Source organism: Typopeltis vanoorti, chromosome 1 (assembly GCF_054136105.1).
Source record: "Typopeltis vanoorti isolate ZY-2024b chromosome 1, IOZ_Tvanoo_1.0, whole genome shotgun sequence".
Classification (NCBI taxonomy): domain Eukaryota; kingdom Metazoa; phylum Arthropoda; class Arachnida; order Uropygi; family Thelyphonidae; genus Typopeltis; species Typopeltis vanoorti.
In genome coordinates this window covers 176,915,012-176,938,935 of record NC_143549.1, presented here as the reverse complement: position 1 = coordinate 176,938,935, position 23,924 = coordinate 176,915,012, and the positions used below count along the sequence as shown (strand labels likewise).

Below are 23,924 nucleotides of genomic sequence, written 5' to 3'. Positions count from 1 at the left end.
TCAGTGTCCATGAAAATACATATAAGAAAAGACATAACATAGAAATAATATCTATAAAAAAAAGTGATTGGAGGTGGTGGATTATCATTTCAACTGGGTTACTCTCTTCAGGATACATTCAAGAATTCTCAGGGAGATTTTGGGTGCACCATCTCAGATGTGAGAATAGTATGCAGTCAGGTGGATTTTGGATTTATAAAGTGTTAGGACTTATGCAAGAATGTTTTGAATGAAAAGAAGACAGTCTTCTGGAGGCTCAATCCTGTTTTATTTCTCAGAAGCATCTTGATTTACCTCCACTCCATCTGACTCCTGACAATATTCCAGTTGCCAATCAAGATTAGTTTTCACTTCTTGATTGGCAATTGGAATATTGTCAGGAGTGAGATGGAGTGGAGGTAAATCAAGATGCTTCTGAGAAATAAAACAGGATTGAGTTTTGATACAATTAAAATTCACTACATTAACTTCAGCTGTTCTACGTATGAATGGTGAGAAGGTCAGTTTTTTAAGGCATTTGTTAAATATCTTGAAGCTTGAATCATTAGCACTACCATATTTCATAAATGAAAAAGATGAACTGTCATCAGCAAAACTAGGAATAGAATTTGGAGTTAGCAAGAGAATTCATTGATATATAGGAAATGTGGGTGAGAGCACAGAACTCTGGCACTCCCACCACTGATAGATTTTCAGCTTCCTCTTTGAACTTCAGTCACAAAGAGTGAGAGGGAGACCATAAGATGGTAGCTTAGTAAGAAGGCTTTGATACCAGACTCACTCAAATTCCCTGGAAATATCAAGTGTAGGCACTTGAGTCTCTGATGGATAAAGGCTTGCCTTCATTCTCTTTTAAGCAGATGCCTAGGTGCCAGATGAGTAGGACAATTTTTTAGATGATACAGCTCAGATATATGTTAATGCTAGAAACAAACTTTTTAGCATAATTTGAGGCATACCATCTGTGCTATAGTGTCATAAGGCACAAAGTTGAGAATGGCTGGGAGATCTTCAATCTATATAAGAGGAAACATGGGCAAGATTATGGTTGGAATTTCCAAGAGGAGAGCTAACATGTGGTATATTTTGAGGATGAGCTAATTAAAAGGTCCATTATATTGGAAGAATGATGGGGATTATCCTGTATTCTGATAGATGAGTTATTTATTGCATCATTACTGACAGAAAATAGTTTAACTTCATAGATCACACTAAGGAAGCTAGAGAAGTGTATGAGCAAATTTGAATTATGAACATCGAGGTCTCTAAGGAAGACTGCATGAATCAGTTTTCATAGATAAATATTCAGAGGTCAGCATGATCATCTGAATTAGGAGAATGATGAAGGCAACAAAGTGAGGCAAGCAAATCTTGAGTCAGAGCAAGTTGTATAAAGAGGATTAAAGATTTAGTAATCTCTGACATGGAATGTCAGGCTGACAAAAACACATTCCACCCCTCTTATGGAAGGGATTATTCATGTCACTGGTATAGCTGGAGTGAATTGTAGTTGTAGAAGAAGCCAGTTAATTTTCAGTATGTTAGCAATACATCTGGAAGAAGAATAAGACTGGAAGAAGTCAGTTTTCATACCACTACACAAGAAAGGTGATATGAAGACATGCAAGAATTATAGAACTATTAGTTTGATATCTCATGCAAGCAAAATTTTATTAAAGATCATACTAAATAGGATTGAGGCCAAAGTTGAGGCAGAGATGCCCGAGGAACAAGCAGGTTTTAAGAAAGGTAGGAGCACCAGAGATCAGATCCTTTGCCTTAGACAGATCATAGAAAAATATAAAGAATTCAGACTCCCTCTGGTAATGTGTTTCTTAGACTACTCTAAAGCTTTTGACTGTGTTGAGCATGTGAAACTGTGGGAAGTAATGAAAAGAATGGGTTTTCCTCAACACACTATCAGGTTGATAGCCAACTTGTATAAGGAGCAAGAAGCCACATTAAGAACAGGTGTTGGATTGACTGACTGGCTTCAAGTTGGAAAAGGAGTTAGGCAAGGATGTTTACTTTCTCCTCACTTGTTTAGTATATATGTAGAGGACATCATGCGTGAAGTATTGGATGAACTCAAGACAGGAATTACGATAGGAGGTAGATTGATCAGTAATCTGAGGTACGCTGATGATACAGTACTCCTTTGTAATGACATGGAAGAACTAGGACTAATTCTTGACAAAGTTAACAAGATCAGTAATAACAAAGGACTTCAACTCAATTCTAGCAAGACAAAGATCATGGTTCTCAAAGGAAAAACAAACAGAGAAGCTCTTGAGAAACAAATGTATCTTAATGGAGAAAGAATTGAGGAAGTCAGCAAGTTTGAGTACCTGGGATCCATTATTAATGTGAAGAATTGCTGTTCAGATGTCAGAAAAAGGTTAGAAATGGCTAAAACAACAGTCAGAGACCTGTCTAAAATCTGGAAGGATGGATCTATCTCCATGGGAACAAAGTTGAGGGTTTTGGATGCAGTTGTTTTTCCAACAGCAACTTATGGATGCGAGACTTGGAACCTAAAGAAGTCAGATAAGAAACGGATATCTGCTTTTGAAATGTGGTGTTACAGAAGGCTGTTGAGGATATCATACACTGAAAGGCGTACAAATTAATGGGTGTTAGAAAAGATTAGTAGAACTTTAAGGCTCCTTAAGGATATTGACAGAAGAAAATTAAAATATTTTGGACACATAGAAAGGATGGAAGGAGGACTTCTAAGAACAGTAATAGAAGGTAAAGTTTCCGGAAAAAGAGGCAGGGGTAGACCATCAATGAGATGGATGGATGGCGTGTGTGTAGTGACTGATCTTCAGAGAGTTGAGGCTGCCAGAAGGGCAAACAACAGGACTACATGGTGCGGCCTAGTGTGGAACATCATCGAGCATTGGAGTGACCATACGGCATCTGTAGATGCCCAGTGAACATAGACAGACAAGCATACATCAGGTTTTCATGTCCTTAAGATATGAAAAGGATTTTCAGAAAGAATTTCCTTTTATTAGGTTTTTTGGATTTTTTTTGTTTCTTACAATTTTTTTTTTTTTTTTTTTTTTGTTCTTGATGTTTGTTTTTTGTTGAAAGTTTTTTCACTTGGTTATACTATAAATTAAAGATTCCAAGAAAATGTATTCTCAGTTTAATTCATTATCCAAGTGTAAGCAAACAGAGTTTGTGTGTGAAGTATCTTCATGACTAGGCTAATTGTATAAAGAGGCTAATGACTTCACATTGATTACCTTACTATCCCATAAAGGAAATCTCTCCCCTTCCCCCCTGATTGTGAAGATGCTTCATGTGCAAAGTTTGTTTGCTTACACTTGTTTAATTCTTTATTCAGGAATATAATTTCTTGGCATCTTTAATTTATTGATATTTTTTGTCGAGGATGCTGTCACTATTATTTATTATGTTGTCTTTCAGTGTAATGTTGAAAACTTAGAGCAGATGCATGCAGCAATAGGGGATGAAGGACATAGATATAACTAACACACAGTGTGCTCAGGCTTTAGTTTGAGCATGTCCTCTACATGCTGCCATACTTGGACTCCTGAGTGCAACTTGGCAGAGTTAGTAGTAGTAGCAGGTTTTATCTCATCCATTTGAGAAGTCACCTGATGCATTATTTTCAAATTCAGTCCTGTGTACTATCTTTTGGCCGGGCTGTTTAACCATTTAACAGTGTGATGCCATCAAGGTTGTCACTTGCACTACATGTATAAAGAAAGGTACGAGGAACAGAAACTGGAGACCACTCTGGAGACAAAACATGGCTATAGCTATTTTGTGACTGACAGAGCAGTAGTGTTTCACCAGGTTATGTGACCTAATTAGACATTTAGGTGAGGGATGACTCATAACCTGGCATTTCTGTCAGCTAGGGAAGATATGTCTATAAGGCAGCAATACTCACCTTGCTGAAGTCCTGTTTGTGGAAACAGGCCATCCTACCATGAGAGTGTTGGACTGATGTGCCTGGGAGAGGCTATATGTTGTGCATCACCATTCCATTAATGGCCCATATATAAAAACAGTCACTTCCTTGTACTTTCTAATATAGCATCAGGGATGAGTATTTTCTTTTTTGCCACAGTAGAAAATCATCCAGGCTTACTGGAATAAATTTGCATATTTTGCAGATTTTAATCTTTGGTGGTCAGTCAAATACCAGTTAGTTACGTATATAAAGACTATTCCAGGCAAATTCCAGAAACATCTCACTTTTAACTCTTTCCAAAACCATGGTGGGACCCAAATGCAAAGCAGAGAAGAAGAAAAAAAAAAAAAAAGGACCTTATGTTTTGTAGAAACCAAATCACGTTAATCCTCAGAGCTTTTTAAACATACTCAGTCCAGGGCATGTTACATTAAAATATCAAATTGAAAACAAATCTTGGATTCAATTTACATTATCCTGTAAACCATAAAACCAATGCAAAAGATATGGCATAAAATCTAGAAAATAAAAGCTAGCAATAATGTGCATCATTCATTGATCTTGGAACATAATGAATGTGTAGTTGCTGATTCCAACACAGTTGCTGTGCTTTTCAGGTAAGAATTTTTGCTCACATTGGTAGCAGCTTCATATTCTTCAACTGATGATTTTCATAAGAAGTAAGTTGATAAGCTAATCAGTGAATGGTAATTAAGTCAAAATCACTAGTATTGAAATTAAAGATTCATTTAGCATCCATCAATCAAATTGTTACAGATACAAATAGCTAATCATTATCTTGCTTTCCCCCCCCCCCCCCTCCTGCCATTAAAAGTATTCGAAGGCCAGGTGTGGAAATTTTCTATTTGACTTGTTTCTAGGGTGACCAACTTTTGAACATGAAAATAAGGGAGATTAGGTTGAAAAATAAAGGAGAGGTCTTCATATCTTTCTCTCTCCGTTTATGTCCTTCAGTGCTAGAATGTTGCTTGCAGTCATTATTACCCCCATGGGCGATACTGAAGTCATGTTTACAGAATATACAATTAGCTTTGTGAATGTTGGATGGCATGGGTTTTAGCCATGAGCACTGTTCTTCCCATTTCTTCAGATAAACACACAAATATTTATATTTCTTTTTTGATGGGATTTTTACATTATTACTTTCCATTTCACCTTCACTATCCATCACGAAAATATGCTATGGCACTTGTTGCTTGCAGTCACTATTATCCCCATGGGCGATACTGACGTGCACATTACCATTTTTTTTAATGTAATTCCTGTTGTTGTTTAACTGTACTGATGATGTCTTATGATACTTAAGACGAAATATTTATATATTAAAAAGTTAATTACTGTGGCATATGTGCGAATTTTTAGTAATGAGTATATCAGATTTATTACTGTAAACAATAAGTTCAAAGGCACTTCCTCCTGATCATGTGTATGAGCCTACCCATTCTTACTTTCATTTGACTAGCCTTGCACTACAAATCATCATAACTTAGAGTATCAACCTCCACTCTTCTCAATTCTTATCTCTAAGCTACCAGATTTCACTTTTACTCAAGGCATTAGTTTACCTCTGAACAGCTATTAATATTATATAAATTGCAAATCTGCCCATTTATTGAATATATAGCTCACATTCGGGATGATATCCATAAGAGCTCCCTAAAAATAACTGACACAATACAGAAGAGGAATAATTGTTATGAATGAAAAATTTGTTATATTTGTCCAGTAAAGTTTTTTGTAAAACGGTTCAAAGTGTCATTTTATGTGCCACTGTAGTAATGATGGATTTTGCAGCTAAGCTTTGATTTTTTGGCAATTTGGGATTTAGCCGACCAAATTGTATTCTTATTGGTTAAACCAAAATAAAAAATGATGGTACAACATGACAAAATTTCATGCCGGCTGGGGCATCGCCCGGTTAAACAAGGCCCCCGTTGTTTTCGCCAGGGAACCAGGGCGAACAGCGAAAAGTCAGCTACTGGAACAAATCTGAAAACAAACCCCAACTCAATATCACCAGAGTTAAAGATCGGTACTATCAACGTAAGAAGCCTGAATGGCAAAGAAATGGAGCTAGCTGAGGAATTAGATAAGTACCAGATCGACATAATAGGGGTGACTGAAACAAAAAAAGACCAAAACTGGTGAGATCTTTCTGAGCAATAAATACAAAATGTTATATTCAGGCAATAACAATCAAGGAAAAGGAGTAGCCATAGTATTCAACACAAAATACGAGGCTAATCTTCTTGAATGGCAGTCAGTCTCAAGTAGAGTAATGTGGGCAAATATGAGAATGGGGAACTGGACAATGAGACTTATTTGTGCCTATGGTCCCACAGAAGGTTCTACTAAGGTAGAAGTGGAGGAATTTTTTGAGGCTTTAGAAAAAGCAACTGACACAATGAAAAAGGAAAAGTTGGTCCTTGTTGGGGATCTAAATAGTAGAGTAGGAAATGATTGTGAGACATACAAAAATGTTTTGGGAAAATTTGGAGAAAAGAGCAAAGCTAATAATAATGGCAAATATCTGTTGGATTTCTGCTCAGGACATGGACTGGTTATTACTAACACCATGTTCCAACATAAAAATGTGCACAAATTCACATGGAGAGAAGAGGCTAGGAATAAGAAAAGTCTCATTGACTATGTTATTGTTGATAGTGATGTTTTCTCCCTGGTGCAGGACACCAGAGTGTACAGAGGATTTGAAATTGGAAGTGATCACTATTTAGTCTTGAGCAGGATAAAATTGAATTTCATATTGAAAAGAATAACATGTAAGAAAGTTTTAAAGCGAATAAAAGTTGAGCAGCTCTCAGATGTAAACTGTAGACTAAAATACAGAAATATTATTGAAAAGAAAATGAAAGAGTTTGAGAACAGGAATCAAACCTTGGAGATTCAGTGGCAAACTCTGAAGGAAACATTGATTGATTCTGCCAGAGAGGCATGTGGTGAGGTTGTGTGCAAAGATAAAAAAATCAGAACTCCCTGGTGGACACAGGAAGTTAAAGAGGCAGTGAAGGAAAAGAAGAAAGCATATCAAAAGTTCCTGGCAAATAAGTCAGCTTTTACTCTTACAGAATACAGAGACAAATGTAAGAAAGCTAAACAGTGTGTAAAACTAGCTAAACAAAAGTCATGGGAGGACTTTGGCAAGAATATAGAAAATAAATATCAAGAAGGTGGCAAAATATTCTGGAGGTTGTTGAAGAAGCTTAGGAATGGAGGAAAGAGTGCTGTAAAAGGAGTTAGAGATGATAAAGGTGACATGAAAACAGGAGAAAAAGATATCCTTGAAGTATGGAGTAATTACTTTGAAAAACTGCTAAATGAAACAAGCAGTGATGACAGCACAGTGATAAAAAACACTGACCAGGCATGCAGTCAGGAATACATATCCATACTTGAAGTAGAAAAAGCCATCAAAGGCTTGAAATGTGGAAAGGCAGCAGGAGTAGATGATATTCGACCAGAAATGCTGAAGTATGGTGGTATAAGAGTCTTACAGTGGCTGCACTGCATAGTTCAGAAAGCCTGGACAGAGGGACGAATTCCCGATGATTGGAGTAGAGCTCTCATAGTACCCATATATAAAAAGGGAAATAAAACTGAATGTGAGAATTACAGAGGTATTTCCCTACTGAGTGTTCCTGGCAAGATCTATGCAAGGATACTTGAGAAACGGTTGAGAAGAATTGTGGAAGAAAAGCTTGGTGAAGAACAAGCTGGATTCAGGCCAAATAGAGGCTGTCAGGATCAGATCTTCACTTTACGACAAATAGTCGAGAAAGCATGGGAATATAACAAAGATCTGTATTTAAGTTTTGTCGATTTGGAAAAGGCATATGACAAGGTGCCAAGAGAGAAGCTATTCAATACGCTGCAGTTATATGGTGTCAATGGGGCATTATATCAAGCAATACTTAGTCTTTATTTGAGTTGTGAGTCAGCAGTTAGAATTGAAGGAAGTACAGGAAGATGGCTTAATATTAAATCTGGTGTGAGACAAGGATGTACATTATCCCCTCTGTTATTCATTATCTATATGGATCACATCATGAAGGAATGTGGTATTAAACCTGATATCAAAATTGGAGATGTTAATGTCAGCTCTTTGCTTTATGCGGATGATGTTATACTTCTAAATAAATCCGCTACAAGTCTGCAAGATTCTCTGACTAAATTGAATAGCTGTTGTAATAGATATGGTATGAAGGTCAGCAATAAAAAGACAAAGACAATGAAAATAGGCAGAATCATTGAAAATGTCAACTGTGTTGTGAATGGAGAACCTGTGGAACAAGTAAAACATTTCAGCTACTTAGGCACAATTTTTACTGAAGACGGTAAACTAAATATAGAAATAGACAACAGAATCAGCAAAGCTGGTATCGTGGGAAGTCAATTGAATAAATTCATATGGAATAAGAAAGAAATTAGTCGGAACACTAAATTAGCTGTATACAAGACTGTGTTCAAACCAATTTTAACTTATGGATCTGAGAGCTGGGTCAGAAGTAAAACACTTGACCAAAGACTAGAGACTGCAGATATGAGAGTCCTGAGAAAGATTAGAGGCATGAACAGATGGCATCAATGGCAATATCATATTAAAAATGAGGATATTAGGAAAGAACTTGACATTGTCAGCATCCAGGAATGCGTTAGCAGAGCTAATCTCAGATGGTATGGTCACTTAAATAGAATGGGAGAGGAAAGATTAGCAAAACAAGTGTTCTCTGCCAGGTTGGCAGGAAAACGACCCAGAGGAAGACCAAGATATAGGTGGATTGATACGATACAAAGTGCCTTAGACGATAGAAATATAAGATCTGATAATGTTGGAGTCTTGACAAGTAACAGACTGATTTGGAGGAAAATTGTAGATAGGAAGTTAGTAATGATGTAATTTTTTCATGTAGTACTGTCATATCCTGTACACCCCTTGAGGGTACATGGCAGGAATTTGATGATGATGATGATGATGCTTTGATTTTTGTAATTTCATTTCATTTAATTAGTGATTATTGCCATAGTGTACAAATATAGAAAGTATGAAGCATTCTTGAAATCCTAGGTAAAATCTTTAAAGAATTTACAGTGTACAGAAAAGCAGAATCTTTAAATATTAGATTATATGTTACAATAGCTCTTCATCTGAAGGACTGCTAGTCTCATATGGAAGTAACAATGTATCCTCCCAGAAACTTGACTTCTTTCATCCCATAAAATAGACATGCTGACCAAATGCACACAATTAACAGACAATACACTAGTCTCATAGCCTTAGTTGTTTTGATCATAATTCCAAGTAACAACTCTCCTTAACACTGTGAGTCCTAGACCTACTGGGACTTAAAGAACCTGTGTCCTGACCATTTTTAGCTCTATTTAAAAAAATTGCTGTGCAGTATTTCTATGGAATATCCAAATAATTATTTTTTATCTTTTAGTTAGCATCTTTGACAATTAATTGGAACAAAAATTTTAGTCATACATGTGGTATGGGCTCCAGAAACTGGTTGCAAGAAATCAAGGTCTTTGAAAAAAATAAAAAGTTTAATTTTTTATTAGTTTCTACTTATATTTACTTCTTTAGTGTTCAAAATTCAACAAATTCAGTCAAAATATTGCTTAGATTACATAAATAATGAAAAATAAAATTTGTGTTATTATTATGATTAAAATATCATTTTACATAGGGATGTACATCACTATAATTATCCACTGTTGGCCACAAAAGTCAAGTGGTAAATTATTGAATTAGGCCATTCAGTTTTTGAAATGCCAAGACCTTGCGTGCAATCGCAAACACTACTTGCTGGACGTCCTCGAATTTGGTCACCCCCTCATTCGAAGTTCTGCATCGCTTGACTCAGAGCTCACATTTGTGGGGAGATCTGCTTCCTGTTGTTCTGGATCACTGTCTGTCCAATCATCTAATTCAGATCCTTCGTTATTGAGTATTTCCTCAAGCATTTGTTCTAATTCGCATTCAGTCAAGAACCGTTTTACAACCCTGCTTTGGGCACCAATGGATCCTGGTCTGTCCATGGTGACAGAGAAATTCAAACTGATCTCTTAGGTTGCAAGAAGAGAGTTTTGAATCTCTTATATTGTTTAGATTGGAGCAGCCAGAGTTATGACAGTGCGATGTAATATAAACATGAACATGTACGATCGTATGTGATGCAGCCAATGGGCAGGCGTTATGATATGCTAATATAAATTTCCTTTTTTATTGATAAAAGTCAACCATCCTCATGGATAATGAAGCTGAAGGTTCAAATTTTTTAACCACAGTACAGTCTGATAATGAATTTCAAGCATATATTGTTATTTTTGAAATTTTTAATTTAGCAATGTAAATATACATCGATGGGATTCTGGATTCATGCATGATCGATGTATATTTACATCGATGGGACTCAGTGTTACTCAGTGTTTTCGCTATTGTATATTATATTTAACAATAAATTATACAGTAGACATGTATTAATTCCCTATACCGCTCACGAAACCAATGAAAATATCTGAAAACCGATTGATTCAGTAGATGGGAGAAAAAGTGAAAATATTCTGACAGTCATGAGAAGAAGACAGATGAAATGGTTCGGACGTGTGGAGAGGGCTAATGGCATTGCAAAGCAAGCACTAGAAGGAATCGTTCCGGGACCGAGGGTTAGGGGCTGACCTCGATTAAAATGGACTGATAACATAAAAAAATGGACAAATTCCTCCCTTTCTCAACTGACATCAAGAACAAGAGACCGAGATGATTGGAAGAGGCTAACAAAGAATATCACCTACCAGCTATGAGTGACCCAACAGTCCATTTAGGACTATGGGAGAGAAAGAAAGAGGACATGTATTATAGTGAACATCATTATAACAAAATGAAGTGCTGTAATGAATACAAACAAGTCCCAGCTTAAATCCTACCACTTCTATTTTAAGCTTACTATTACCAACAGTAAAAGCTGAAAACCTTCACTATAGCAAGCTGAATTTCTTAGCAAATGACATTATAATCAGGATATAAAGGAAATGGCCAGGAAATATAACAAAAGAAAATCATGAGAAATAAAATGGGCGGGGATCATTAGAAGCAGAATAAATAACAAAGGATTGCAGTAACCATACAAAAAGCACAAAAAATGACAACATTAAAAAGTACAAATGCAAACAATAATAGGAGAAATAAAGAACTAGAAGTGTATGAAATTATAAAAATCTAGAATTAACATTTATATTTTAAAAGCTCAGCTTAAATTAATGTTGCTTTACCTGAAATCTTCATAATGTAATACTGTAAATATGTGTAATCTGTATAATAAAATTAGTTTAATCCTTTATCCAAGTGTGAGCAAACAAAGTTTGCGCCTGAAGTATCTTCAGGACTAGGGTAAAGTGATACAACACCTAGGCATGTTGTATCACTTTACCCTAGTACATCTGGTGTTGTATCACTTTACCCTAGTACATCTGGTGTTGTATCACTTTACCCTAGTCCTGAAGATACTTCAGGCGCAAACTTTGTTTGCTCACACTTGGATAAAGGATTAAACTAATTTTATTATACTCTAACCAAGTGAAAAAATAAACTTTCAACATGTGTAATCTGTAAAAATTTAGGTCTTTGCCATTTGATATGATAGTCAGGTTATGCCATTGGCATTTTACATTCCATGTTTGCATGTAATTCATGTGGCTTGATTGGCTCTTCCTGGCCACAGGTTATTGGCATTAGTGAAACATGGCTGACAGAAGATGATATAGTTAATGGGATAGAATGTGTAGGATATAGTGTGTTTAGGAGGGACAGAGAGAATAAAATGGGGGGAAAGGAGTGTTATTGATGATAGCTGATGAACTGCAGCCAAGGAGAATTGAGGTTGTATCACAGGATAGTGAAAAGAGTTCATTTGAGGGTATTTGGTATGAGATTGAGACTGGCAGAACAAAATATACAGTTGGGTGTTGCTATAGATCAGGTGATGGAATAGATGGTGGAGATAGTATGCATAAACAAATTGATGAAATGAGTGGAAGGAGGGTAATTATTATGGGGAATTTCAACTATGGTAACATTGATTGGAAGGAGGAGAGGACACATGTGAGGAAGGAAATGGATTTTATTCATTAACGAGTGTGGTAAAAAAAAAAGCAAAAGTGGATTATGAAAAGAAACTAGCTCTGCAAGCTAAAGAGAATCCCAAACAGTTCTTTCAATATGCTGCAAGCAAAAAAAAAAAAACTGTACACAGCAAAATGATTTTAAGAAATGACGATGGTAAGGAGGTCACTGAATCAGTCTATATAGTGGAATTACTGAGCAAGCACTTTGCTAAAGTATATCATCCAGGTAGTGACATTGAAAAAATGAAGGAACCATTAGTTCCTTCATTAATTCACCTTCACTTCATTGTGATGAATGAAGTGGAGGTGAATAGTCTATTACAGAACCTTAATGTGAATACATCTGTGGGATTGGATGGTATACCGGCACGGGTCTTACGTGAAGCGGCTAAAGAATTATCAGTGCCCTTGACCATGTTGTTTAATCTGAGTCTCGAGTCTGGTTTAGTCCCGAAGGTGTGGAAAGAGGGGAAAATAGTTCCACTGCATAAAGGAGGATCCAAGACTACTGTTGCAAATTACTGACTGATCAGCATATCAGGAGTCGTTGTCAAAGTCTTGGAGAAAGTAGTCAAGGGAAAAATACAGGAATGGATTGATGAAAATGAGATACTGTATGGGGGACAGCATGGCTTTGTGAAGGGTAGAACATGCCTCAGTAACTTGCTCAAGTTTTATAACACAGTGACAGCTGAACTGGATAAGGGTAATGGGTTTACAGTGATACTGCTGGACCTGGCTAAGGCATTTGACAGGATACCACATAGAATTCTCATCCGTAAACTACAACATATGGGAATGGATATAGGGTTGGTGAGATGGATAGTGGGTGGTTGATGGAGAGATATCAGAGAGTAGTTTATTCAGGAGTAGAGTCCAAAAGACAGCCTGTGACTAGTGGTGTGCCGCAGGGTTCTGTTCTTGGACCACTGCTGTTTAATTTGTTCATTAATGATATAGGGAAGGATCTAAGAGGAACAGTTCATTTGTTCACTGATGATGATGCAAAGTTGGGTAGGGCAATAGTGAATGCAGAAGATGTCAAAATCTTGTAGGACGACTTGGATAGATTGGAGTTCTGGGCTAAGGAGAATGGATGTCAATTTAATGTGACAAATGTAAGGTTATGCATTTTGGGGTGAAAAGGTTAGCAGCAGTATACCACATTGGTAGAACTGTACTCCAGGAGATTGATGAGGCCAGGGACTTGGGAGTGTTGGTGGATAGGGAGATGAAGTTTAAGGGGCACATTGCAAAAGTGGCTAAATCAGCTCATCGACTCACTTGGTTGTTGAAAAATACTTTGACAATCAGAGACAAGGAAGTATTGTACCTCTGTACCAAGCTTTGATAAGACCTCATCTTGACTACTGTGCCCAGATTTGGTCACCTAGGTTCCTTCTTGATGGGGAGGAGGTAGAGATGATCCAGAGGCGAGTGACCAAGATGATAGCAGGTCTATGGAATGAACCTTATCAGAACAGGTTGAAGATTTGTGGGTTGTAGAAATTAGTTGATAGGTGGAAAAGGGGAGATATTGATTGAGACATACAAATTGATAAAGGGTTTCTATAGGATTAATTCAGAGGATATTTTTGAGATCAGGACTGGGGGTGGGAGAACTAGGGGACACCTATGGAACATGGGCAGGAGTGTGGTTAGCAAGGGTGTTAGAGCTGGGTTCTTTACTTTTAGAGTGGTAAATGAGTGGAATAAGCTGCCAGAGTCTGTTGTGGGTGCTATGACGGTGAGTGAGTTCAAGGCAAGGTATGATAGATACTGTGAGAATGTCGTAAAGTTGTGTGGACATGATATGATGTTTAGGGCCTCCCTCGATGAGTCTAAGGACTCCCTGGAGGCGCCTGTAATAATAATAATAATTTATATCTAACCTTGGAAGAATGACTATTTTCTGGCCATGGTAATTGAGATATGGGAACAAAGAATTGTCTATATACTAGAAAGAGACCGCTTAGAGATACGCTTGGTTTCTTCTTGCAGAAGTGGAAAATGTAACTTTTCACTTCCTTCTCTCTTATTTGGAAACCAGCCTGCCCTGCTTTTCTTACTTTTCTGGCTGATGAACAATCCTGCAACTTCACTCTAAGGAAGTGAGGTGGCAGGGTTTTTCATTCTGCTTCCTGTGAAAGCAGATTATTATGAGGTATTGGGAAGTGTGTGTATTATGTAGTTTCATTTAAGTGATCTGTTAATTCACTTTTTTAAAATATGTCTTGATGACCATCATTATTAGTCATAGAAAATTAATATTTTTCTCTCCTCTCTATCCCCATGAAGGTTCGAGGACAATTTGCTGAAGACTCTTCAGCTCTTATAGACACTTCTCAACTTCATCAATCCAGGATTGGTTTGGTATCTCAAGCTGTGCTTCTACTTATCACTATTATTTTCATTTTATCAGATGTTCTAAGCAGCTTTTGGAAAAATAAGTAGGTTATTATTATTATTATTATTATTGTGATTACTTATTAGATAAATATAAGTAAAATGAAAACCCAGCATAATGAATGCACTCTACAATAAGAAGTTGTCGAGTTTTTTGTGTGCATACATAATGTTATAAACATAGGATGATTTTGCAGATGTAAAGAGAAATACTCTTTTGTTATAAGAGGTGCTTTTGACTGTTTATCTCAATTACTGTACATGTTTCAACCTGTTCATATGTTTCAAATATTGACTGACTGAAATATGGCGTTATATGACAGCATGTATTATGATATTTGAAGTTGAAAAAAAATTGCTGGAACAAGGGGTTGTCTCGTATTCTCTTGGTGTAAAATCAGAACTTTTGAATTTAGCTATGAGAATCATCTAGTAATGGCACAGAGGATGAAATTTTTTATGAAGATTAGAATGATGAAGCCAGTGTGTGTTTGAGAGAGAGAGAGGGAAGGGGGCTCACCTCTTAGAAGGCATTGTCCTCTTTTGTGTACATTCAAGAATTCTTAGGAAGATTTTGGATGCTTCATCCCAAATGTGAGAACAATATTCTAATGTTAGTTGCATTTGGGATTTAAAGTGTTAGGAGTTGATCAGGTGAAAAGTAGCATTTTGAACAAAAAAAAAAAGAATATCAAGTTTTTTTGGAAGCTGAGAAAAGCTATAGCTGTAATATATTTATGCTAAGATAAACTAGATGTGAAAGTTGCAGCCAAAGGGGAAGTGGGGGAGAATTGATCTTGACTGGAAATCAGAACATTATCAAAAATAAGAGGGAATAGAGTAGAATTGTTCTAGGTAATAAGACAGGAAATTTGTTTTAATAGTATTTGAAATTCACTAGATTACCTTCACCCCACTTAAGAATAGTGAGAACAGCATTGGGGATATTTGGCAAGAGACAGAATGGGGGAGGCTGTTCCAGAAGACAGATGTAGATTGAATGAAAGAGGAAGAAGAGAAGTTAGTTTGGTAAGTTTAAAGCTGATGACAGTAAAGGAATGTTGATCAGCAGCTGCTCATGTTTTTAAAATCTTAATAGCAACTGGAGGAATGATGGTGACCAGTTTAGCAGAACATTAGTCATGGAAATACCTGTAAAAGATACATAATACAGAAACTGATCATCTCTGAGAGAATGATAGAAATGTCAAAAGTGACCACGTGACTTTCTTCAGACCTTTCATGAATTATATCCAGGGGTGGATGACTAGGAGAATGGCTGTAGACCTATAATCTTGGAATCCATATTGCTCACTAATTAGCTATTAAGTCACTATGGTGTGATGAAGTGGCTGTTGCTGACCATTATTTTTGAAAGGTACTGAATTAACAGCAATTGCAAGATAGTTTGTAGCTGATTTTTATCACTTTTTTAAATGGGCTGATAAGTGTTAATTCTGAAGAACCAGATGTCCAAACTATTTAGAATTCTTCTGATTTCTTTCTTATAAAAGGCTAGATGAAGTGTGAAGTTGAATTGTTTTTGGTAATGCAGATAGTAATTGCTGTGATTATCACTGCAGGAGTTGGAAAAGAAAAATGATGCTTGTGTGTATGTGTAGGGAGGAAGTATTGTCAATTGTGAAGCTGGAGTTTTGGTCTCAAAATTTATCATATCACAAGTGACTACTTGTGATATGATAAATTTTTTTCTTGGACTGCCTTAACACATTTGTTGTAGAACCAAGCTTTGAATAGTGAATTGGGATTTTCATGTAATTGATGTATGAAGGTCTTTGTTTCAGTTAGAATTGTTGCTATTTGGGTCAGAGCAAATATTTGGAACAGAATGCAAACAGTAATTACTCCATGGGAGTAGGAGTAAAAGTTAGAAATCATCTGAGTAGCCACCATTTTAATGCCAAAGGATATCAGACCGAAAATGGCTGAGTGAGGGGTGCTCTCCATTAAAGTAAACTTGCACAATGTTATGGTGTGAGTTACCAGGAAGGTAACTGAGTCTACTGCATTTGGGAAGAACTGGTTAAGAAAAGGTCAAGGATGTTAGCAGGATAGCAAAGATTATCTTGTGTTCTGGTAGGTATGTTGTGGAGTATCTGATGACTTTCATTCATCAGCTATTCCACAAAAAAAAATTAATGACTCACATAAACAATTTTATATCAAAAAACGTTGGAAAGAAATTGGAATGGCTAAATGTATTAATCTTCCTCTCCTTCCATTTATAGTAATGTAATGCAGTTTTTCTTTTAATATTGTATCATGAGATTTAATTTGTTATAATTTCTCTTTCTCTCCACAAATAATATAAAAATTATTTAATAAATCATTTTATAAAATTTTGAAGTTACAACTTTATGTTATAAGGTGTCTCTAAACTTTGGCAGTATTTCTTAATGGCAACTGAGATAACATGAAGTTAGTAGTTTTCCAGTTCAAGTACTGCATGTAATTTTGGCCAACTCATTAAGATATTATCTTTGTTTTACTTTAGTAGGCAGTGAAACTCTATAATAAAACTTTTTTTTTTACCTGAAAATTTATTTTACACATTTTTCTCTCCAATGTTGAATTGTTGAAGATAAAAAAAAAAAAAAAAATCTAGGCATGTAATTTTTTTTTTCTTATTATTATTATTATATATTTTTTTAAGGATAAAACAGTAGCATAGTTTGGAAACATCAACAAATTCTTATAGTAGTTTTAGTCTGCTGTTAGATTTTTTCATCCTTTGTTTGTTCCAAGCAATAGACGAAATTGAAGTCGGTACACATTATTTGCTTCAAGATAGAAAGTTGCAGTTATATTCTAAAACTGCAGATAAGAAGGATACTGTATTCAGACCGAAAATAGCACTAATTTCATCAATTTGAAGAATTGTTTAGAAAACTGTCAAGCCAACACGGTTTATTCTGTTTTCTTCTCATAGATAATTTTCTGAAGCAGGGTAATATTTCTGATAATATGTTTATGCTTGAAGTTCATTGTGGTGGGACAAGGATATTTCTTTCTTTTAGTTAAAAAAAAAAAAAAAAAAAGAGGAGTGGAATTATTTAAAAAGAATGTCAGCTTTGAATTAGAGTGAACTAACATCATCATCAAATTCCTGCCTTATACCCTCAAGGAGTGTACAAGATATGTTAGTACTACATGAAAAATTTACATCTTTACTAACTTCCTATCTACAATTTCCCTCTAAATCAGTCTGTTACCCGTCAGGACTTCAACATTATCAGATCTTATATTTCTGTCTTCTAAGGCACTTTTTACTGTATAAAATATCAATCCACCTATATTTTGGTCTTCCTCTAGGTCTTTTTCCGGCCAACCTAGCAGAAAACACTTGTTTTGCTAATTTTTCCTCTCCCATTCTGCTTAAGTAACCATACCACCTGAGATTAGCTCTCCTAATGCATTCCTGGATGCTGACAATATCAAGTTCTTTCCTAATATCCTCATTTTGAATATGATATTGCCATTCATGCTATCTATTCACGCCCCTAATCTTTCTCAGGACTCTCATATCTGCGATCGCTAGTCTTTGGTCAAGTGTTTTACTTCTGGCCCAGCTCTCGGTTCCATAAGTTAAAATTGGTTTGAACACTGTCTTGTATATAGGTAATTTCGTGTTTTGACTAATTTCTGTCTTATTCCATATAAATTTATTCAGTTAACTTCCTACCATATCAGCATTGTTGATTCTGTTGTCTATTTCCATATTTAATTTACCGTCTTAGCTAAACATCGTGCCTAAGTAGCTGAAATGTTTTACTTGTTCTATAGGTTTTCCATTCACAATGATATTTGATATTTTCAATGCTTCTGTCTGTTTTCATTGTCTTTGTCTTGTTATTGCTGACCTTCATACCATATCTATTACAACAGTTATTCAGTTTAGTCAGGGAATCTTGCAGACGTGTAGATTTATTTAGAAGTATAACATCATCCACATAAAGCAAAGAGCTGAGATCAACATCTCCAATTTTGATATCAGGTTTAATATCTTTCCTTCATAATGTGATCCATATAGATAATGAATAACAGAGGAGATAGATAATGTGCTTCCTTCAGTTCTAACTGCTGACTTACAACTCAAATGAAGACTAAGTATTGCTTGATGTAATGCCTCACTGACAGCATACAACTGTAGCGTTGTGAATAGTTTCTCTGTTGTCATATGCTTTTTCCAGCTCTACAAAACTTAAAAAGAGAGCTTTGTTATATTCCCATGATTTCTCAACTATTTGGCATAAAGTGAAAATCTGATCCTAGCAGCCTCTATTTGGCCTGAATCCAGCTTGTTCTTCACCAAACTTTTCTTCCACAATCTACCTCAACTGTTTCTCAAATATGCTTGCGTAAATCTTACTAGGAACACTCAGAGAAAAATACCTCTGTAATTCTCACATTCAGTTTTATTTCCCTTTTTATATGTGGGTGCTATGAGAGCTCTACTCCAATCATCTGGAATTCGTCCCTCTGTCCAGGCCCTCTGAACTATGCAGTACAGCCACACTGTAAGACTTTTATGCCTCCATACTTGAGCATTTCTGGTTGAATATCAGCTACTCCAGCTGCCTTTTCAGATTTCAGGCTTTTGATGGCTTTTTCTACTTCAAGTATGGATATATATTCCTGATTGCATTCCTGGTCAGTGTTTTTACCACTGTGCTGTCACTGATTATTTTATTTAGCAATTTTTCGAAGTAATGACTCCATACATCAAGGATATCTTTTTATTCAGTTTTCATGTCACCTTTATCATCTCTAATTCCTTTTACAGCACTCTTTCCTCCATTTCTGAGATTCTTCAACAACTGCCAGAATATCTTGCTATTTTCTTGATTAAACATACAAATGTAACCATGGTGGGGTGCTTAAGGGTCAAAGCTGTATAACTGAGAGGAGACCACCACATAGCCTTTAAAGGAATGCGGAGAAATGACCAGGGTTTCTAACCTAATGTCCAGTCCTTACCTTCTCGTGGTGCACCCTGTTGGGTATCTACCTGGATACTGAACGGATGAGGATGGGCTGGCAATTTGGGATTTAGCTGACCAAATTGTAATTCTTATTGGCTTAAACTAAATTACAAAATGATGGTACAACATGACAAAATTTCATGCTGGCTGGGACGTTGAAGGTTAAACAAGGCCCCTGTTGTTTTCACCAGAGAAACAGGGTGAACAGCGAAAAGTCAGCTACTGGAACAAATCTGAAAAAACACCCCAACTCAACATCACCAGAGTTAAAGATTGGTACTATCAACATAAGAAGCCTGAATGGCAAAGAAATGGAGCTAGCTGAGGAATTAGACAAGTACCAGATCGACATAATAAGGGTGACTGAAACAAAAAAGACAAAAACTGGTGAGATCCTTCTGAGCAATAAATACAAAATGTTATATTCAGGCAATGACAATCAAGGAAAAGAAGGAGTGGCCATAGTATTCAACACTAAATACGAGGCTAATCTTCTTGAATGGCAGTCAGTCTCAAGTAGAGTGATGTGGGCAAATATCAGAATGGAGAACTGGACAATGAGACTTATTTGTGCCTATGGTCCCACAGAAGGTTCTACTAAGGTAGAAGTGGAGGAAATTTTTGAGGCTTTAGAAAAAGCAACTGACACAATAAAAAAAAAGGAAAAGTTGGTCCTTGTTGGGGATCTAAATAGCAGAGTAGGAAGTGATTGTCAGACATACAAAAATGTTTTGGGAAAATTTGGAGAAAAGAGCAAAGCTAATAATAATGGCAAATATCTGTTGGATTTCTGCTCAGGACATGGACTGATTATTACTAACACCATGTTTCAACATAAACATGTGCACAAATTCACATGGAGAGAAAAGGCAAGGAATAAGAAAAATCTCATTGACTATGTTATTGTTGATAGTGATTTTTTTTGTCCCTAGTGCAGCACACCAGAGTGTACAGAGGATTTGAAATTGGAAGTGATCACTATTTAGTCTTGAGCAGGATAAAACTGAATTTCGTATTGAAAAGAATGGCATATAAGAAACTTTTAAAGTGAAAAAAAGTTGAGCAGCTCTCAGATGTGAACTGTAGACTAAAATACACAAAGATTATTGAAGAAAAAATGAAAGAGTTTGAGAACAGGAACCAAACCTTGGAGATTCAGTGTCTAGCCTTGAAGAAAACCTTGATTGATTCAGCCAGAGAGGCATGTGGTGAGGTTGTCTGCAAGGATAGAAAAATCAGAACTCCATGGTGGACACAGGAAGTTAAAGAGGAAGTGAAGGAAAAGAAGAAAGCATCAAAAGTTCCTGCCAATAAGTCAGCTTGTGCTCTTAGAGAATACAGAGACAAATGTAAAAAAAAAAGCTAAACACTATGTAAAGCTAGCTAAACAAAAGTCATGGGAGGACTTTGGCAAGAATATAGAAAATAAATATCAAGAAGGTGGCAAAATATTTTGGAGGTTGTTGAAAAAGCTTGGGAATGGAGGAAAGAGTGCTGTAAAAGGAGTGAGAGATGATAAAGGCGACATGAAAACGGGAGAAAAAGATATCATTGAAGTATGGAGTAATTACTTCAAGAAATTGCTAAATGAAACAAGTAGTGATAGCACAGTGGTAAAAAAAAAACACTCAACAGGCATATAGTCAGGAATACATATGCATACTTGAAGTAGAAAAAGCCATCAAAGATTTAAAATGTGGAAAGGCAGCAGGAGTAGATGATATTTGACCAGAAATGCTGAAGTATGGTGGTATAAAAGTCTTGCAGTGGCTACACTGCATAATTCATAAGGCCTGGACAGAGGGACGAATTCCCGATGACTGGAGTAGAGCTCTCATAGTACCCATATATAAAAACGGAAATAAAACTGAATGTGACAATTACAGAGGTGTTTCCCTACTGAGTGTTCATGGTAAGATATATGCAAGTATAGTTGAGAAACGGTTGAGAAGAATTGTGGAAGAAAAGCTTGGTGAAGAACTAGCTGGATTCCGGCCAAATAGAGGCTGTCAGGATCAGATCTTCACTTTATGACAAATAGTGGAGAAATCATGGGAATATAACAAAGATCTCTATTTGAGTTTTGTAGATCTGGAAAAGGCATATGATAAGGTGCCAAGTGAGAAGCTATTCAATACGGTACAGTTATATGGTGTCAATGGGGCATTATATCAAGCAATACTTAGTATTGCTTGATATAATGCCCCATTGACACCATATAACTTCTTTCAATTCAATTCTAACTGCTGACTTATTTGAGTTGTAAGTCAGCAGTTAGAATTGATGGAAGTACAGGAAGATGGTTTAATGTTAAATCTGGTGTGAGACAAGGATATACATTATCCTCCCTGTTATTCATTATCTATATGGATCATATTATGAAGGAAAGTCGTATAAAACCTGATTTCAAAACTGGAGTCAGCTCTTTGCTTTATGTAGACGATGTTATACTTATCATTAAATCCGCTATGAGTCTGCAAGATTCCTTGACTAAATTGAATTACTGTTGTAATTGATATGGTATGAAGGTTAGCAATAAAAAGACAATGAAAATAGGCAGAATCGTTGAAAATGTCAACTGCATTGTGAATGGAGAACCTGTGGAACAAGTAAAACATTTCACCTACTTAGGCACGATATTTAGTGAAGATGGTAAATTAAATATGGAAATAGACAACAGAATCATCAAAGCTGGTATGGTAGGAAGTCAACTGAATAAATTTATATGGAGTAAGAGAGAAATTAGAACACTAAATTAGCTGTATATAAGACAGTGTTCAAACCAGTTTTAACTTATGGATCTGAGAGCTGGGTCAGAACTAAAACACTTGACCAAAGACTGGAGACCACAGATATGAGAATCCTGAGAAAGATTAGAGATGTGAACAGATGTCATCAATGGCAATATCATATTAAAAACGAGGATATTAGGAAAGAACTTGACATTGTCAGCATCCAGGAATGTGTTAGCAGTGCTAATCTCAGGTGGTATGGTCATTTAAACAGAACAGGCGAGGAAAGATTGGCAAAAAGAAGTGTTCTCTGTCAGGTTGATAGGAAAATGACCCAGAGGAAGACCAAGATATAGGTGGCTTGATACGGTACAAAGTGCCTTGGATGATAGATCTGATAATATTGGAGTCTTGACAAGTAACAGGCTGATCTGGAGGAAAATTGTAAATAGGAAGTTAGTAATGATGTAAAATTTTTCATGTAGTACTATCATATCCTGTACACCCCTTGAGCGTACATGGCAGGAATTTGATGATGATGTAATCATGGTAATAAGATTTCATTTTTTAATAAGTAAATATTTTGTTCTAAGTATCATAGGACATTGTCAGTACAGTTAATTCAAACAATACTAGGAATCACATACAGTTAGGGCACATGGTGAGGGAGGGGCTTGTTTAACTGGGCGACCCCAGCAGTAATGAAATTCTGTCATGTTGTACCATTATTTTATATTTTGGTTTAAGCCAATAAGAGTACAATTTGGTCAGCTAAATCCCAAATTTCCAGCCCATTCTCATTTATTCAGTATCCAGGTGGTGCACCCTAACAGGGTGCACCACCACTATAAGGTGAGAATTGGACATTACGTCAGAAGCCCTCTTCAGTTTTCTGCATTCATTTAAAGGCTATGTGGAGGTCTTCTCTCAGTTATACAGCTTTGACCCTTTAGAATTAATTGTAGTGGAAAGCCAAAGTTGTTAATTTTATATTAAGAATTAGAAGTTTGTTTTCCTTATTTTGTTAATTTTTTTTTTTTTTTTCATTTCTGAAATTAAGCTTAAATTTGTGTGTCAGAGCAAATGTATCTCTTATGCAATTTTTTTAACAATGTAAATTATATTATCTCTTATTAACTAGTGTGTTTTCAAGTAAATAAATATAGTGGCAAGAAAGATGCCAAACAATACTTGTGATATGAACTTGTTTAAGTGCAGAAAAACAAACTAAAACACACACACAAATTTTTACAATATTATATACTTTGACAGTCAACACATGTAGAAAAATAGAATTTATTAAGACTCAAGTATATTTCATCCAATATTCTCTGAATATTGTCAGGAAGAGAATTTATTTATTTATGCTTATGGCTACATGAAACTGGTAAGTGAAAAGTACAATCACAATTTCCAGAAACAAATGATGAAAATCTTAACATATAAAAGTTCATTACATAAAAGGCACAACCAGCTTTCTAAGTCTTTCCTTTTTTTTTTTTATAAATAAAGTAAAAGTAACTTGCCATAATCAGTTAAAGGTGATTACATTCAAAATGTGAATCACAAGATATGAATCATGTAGCATATGCTTACTAGCTCATGCCCATGTCTTGGTTACAGCTGACAGAAAAATGCACTTTTAGAGTTCAGAGGAACAAATTG

General features: G+C 35.9%; 1 protein-coding gene across 2 annotated transcripts in view; it reads left to right on the top strand.

The window, feature by feature from the left end:
• Positions 1-23,924, top strand: part of LOC150110664 (uncharacterized) — a 253,724-nt gene that overhangs the window by 158,794 nt on the left and 71,006 nt on the right. For both annotated transcript variants that reach the window (XM_090400164.1, XM_090400172.1), the window contains one exon: positions 14,417-14,568. In XM_090400164.1, coding sequence (XP_090256290.1) covers positions 14,417-14,568 — 152 coding nt within the window. The remainder of the gene's footprint in view (positions 1-14,416; positions 14,569-23,924) is intronic.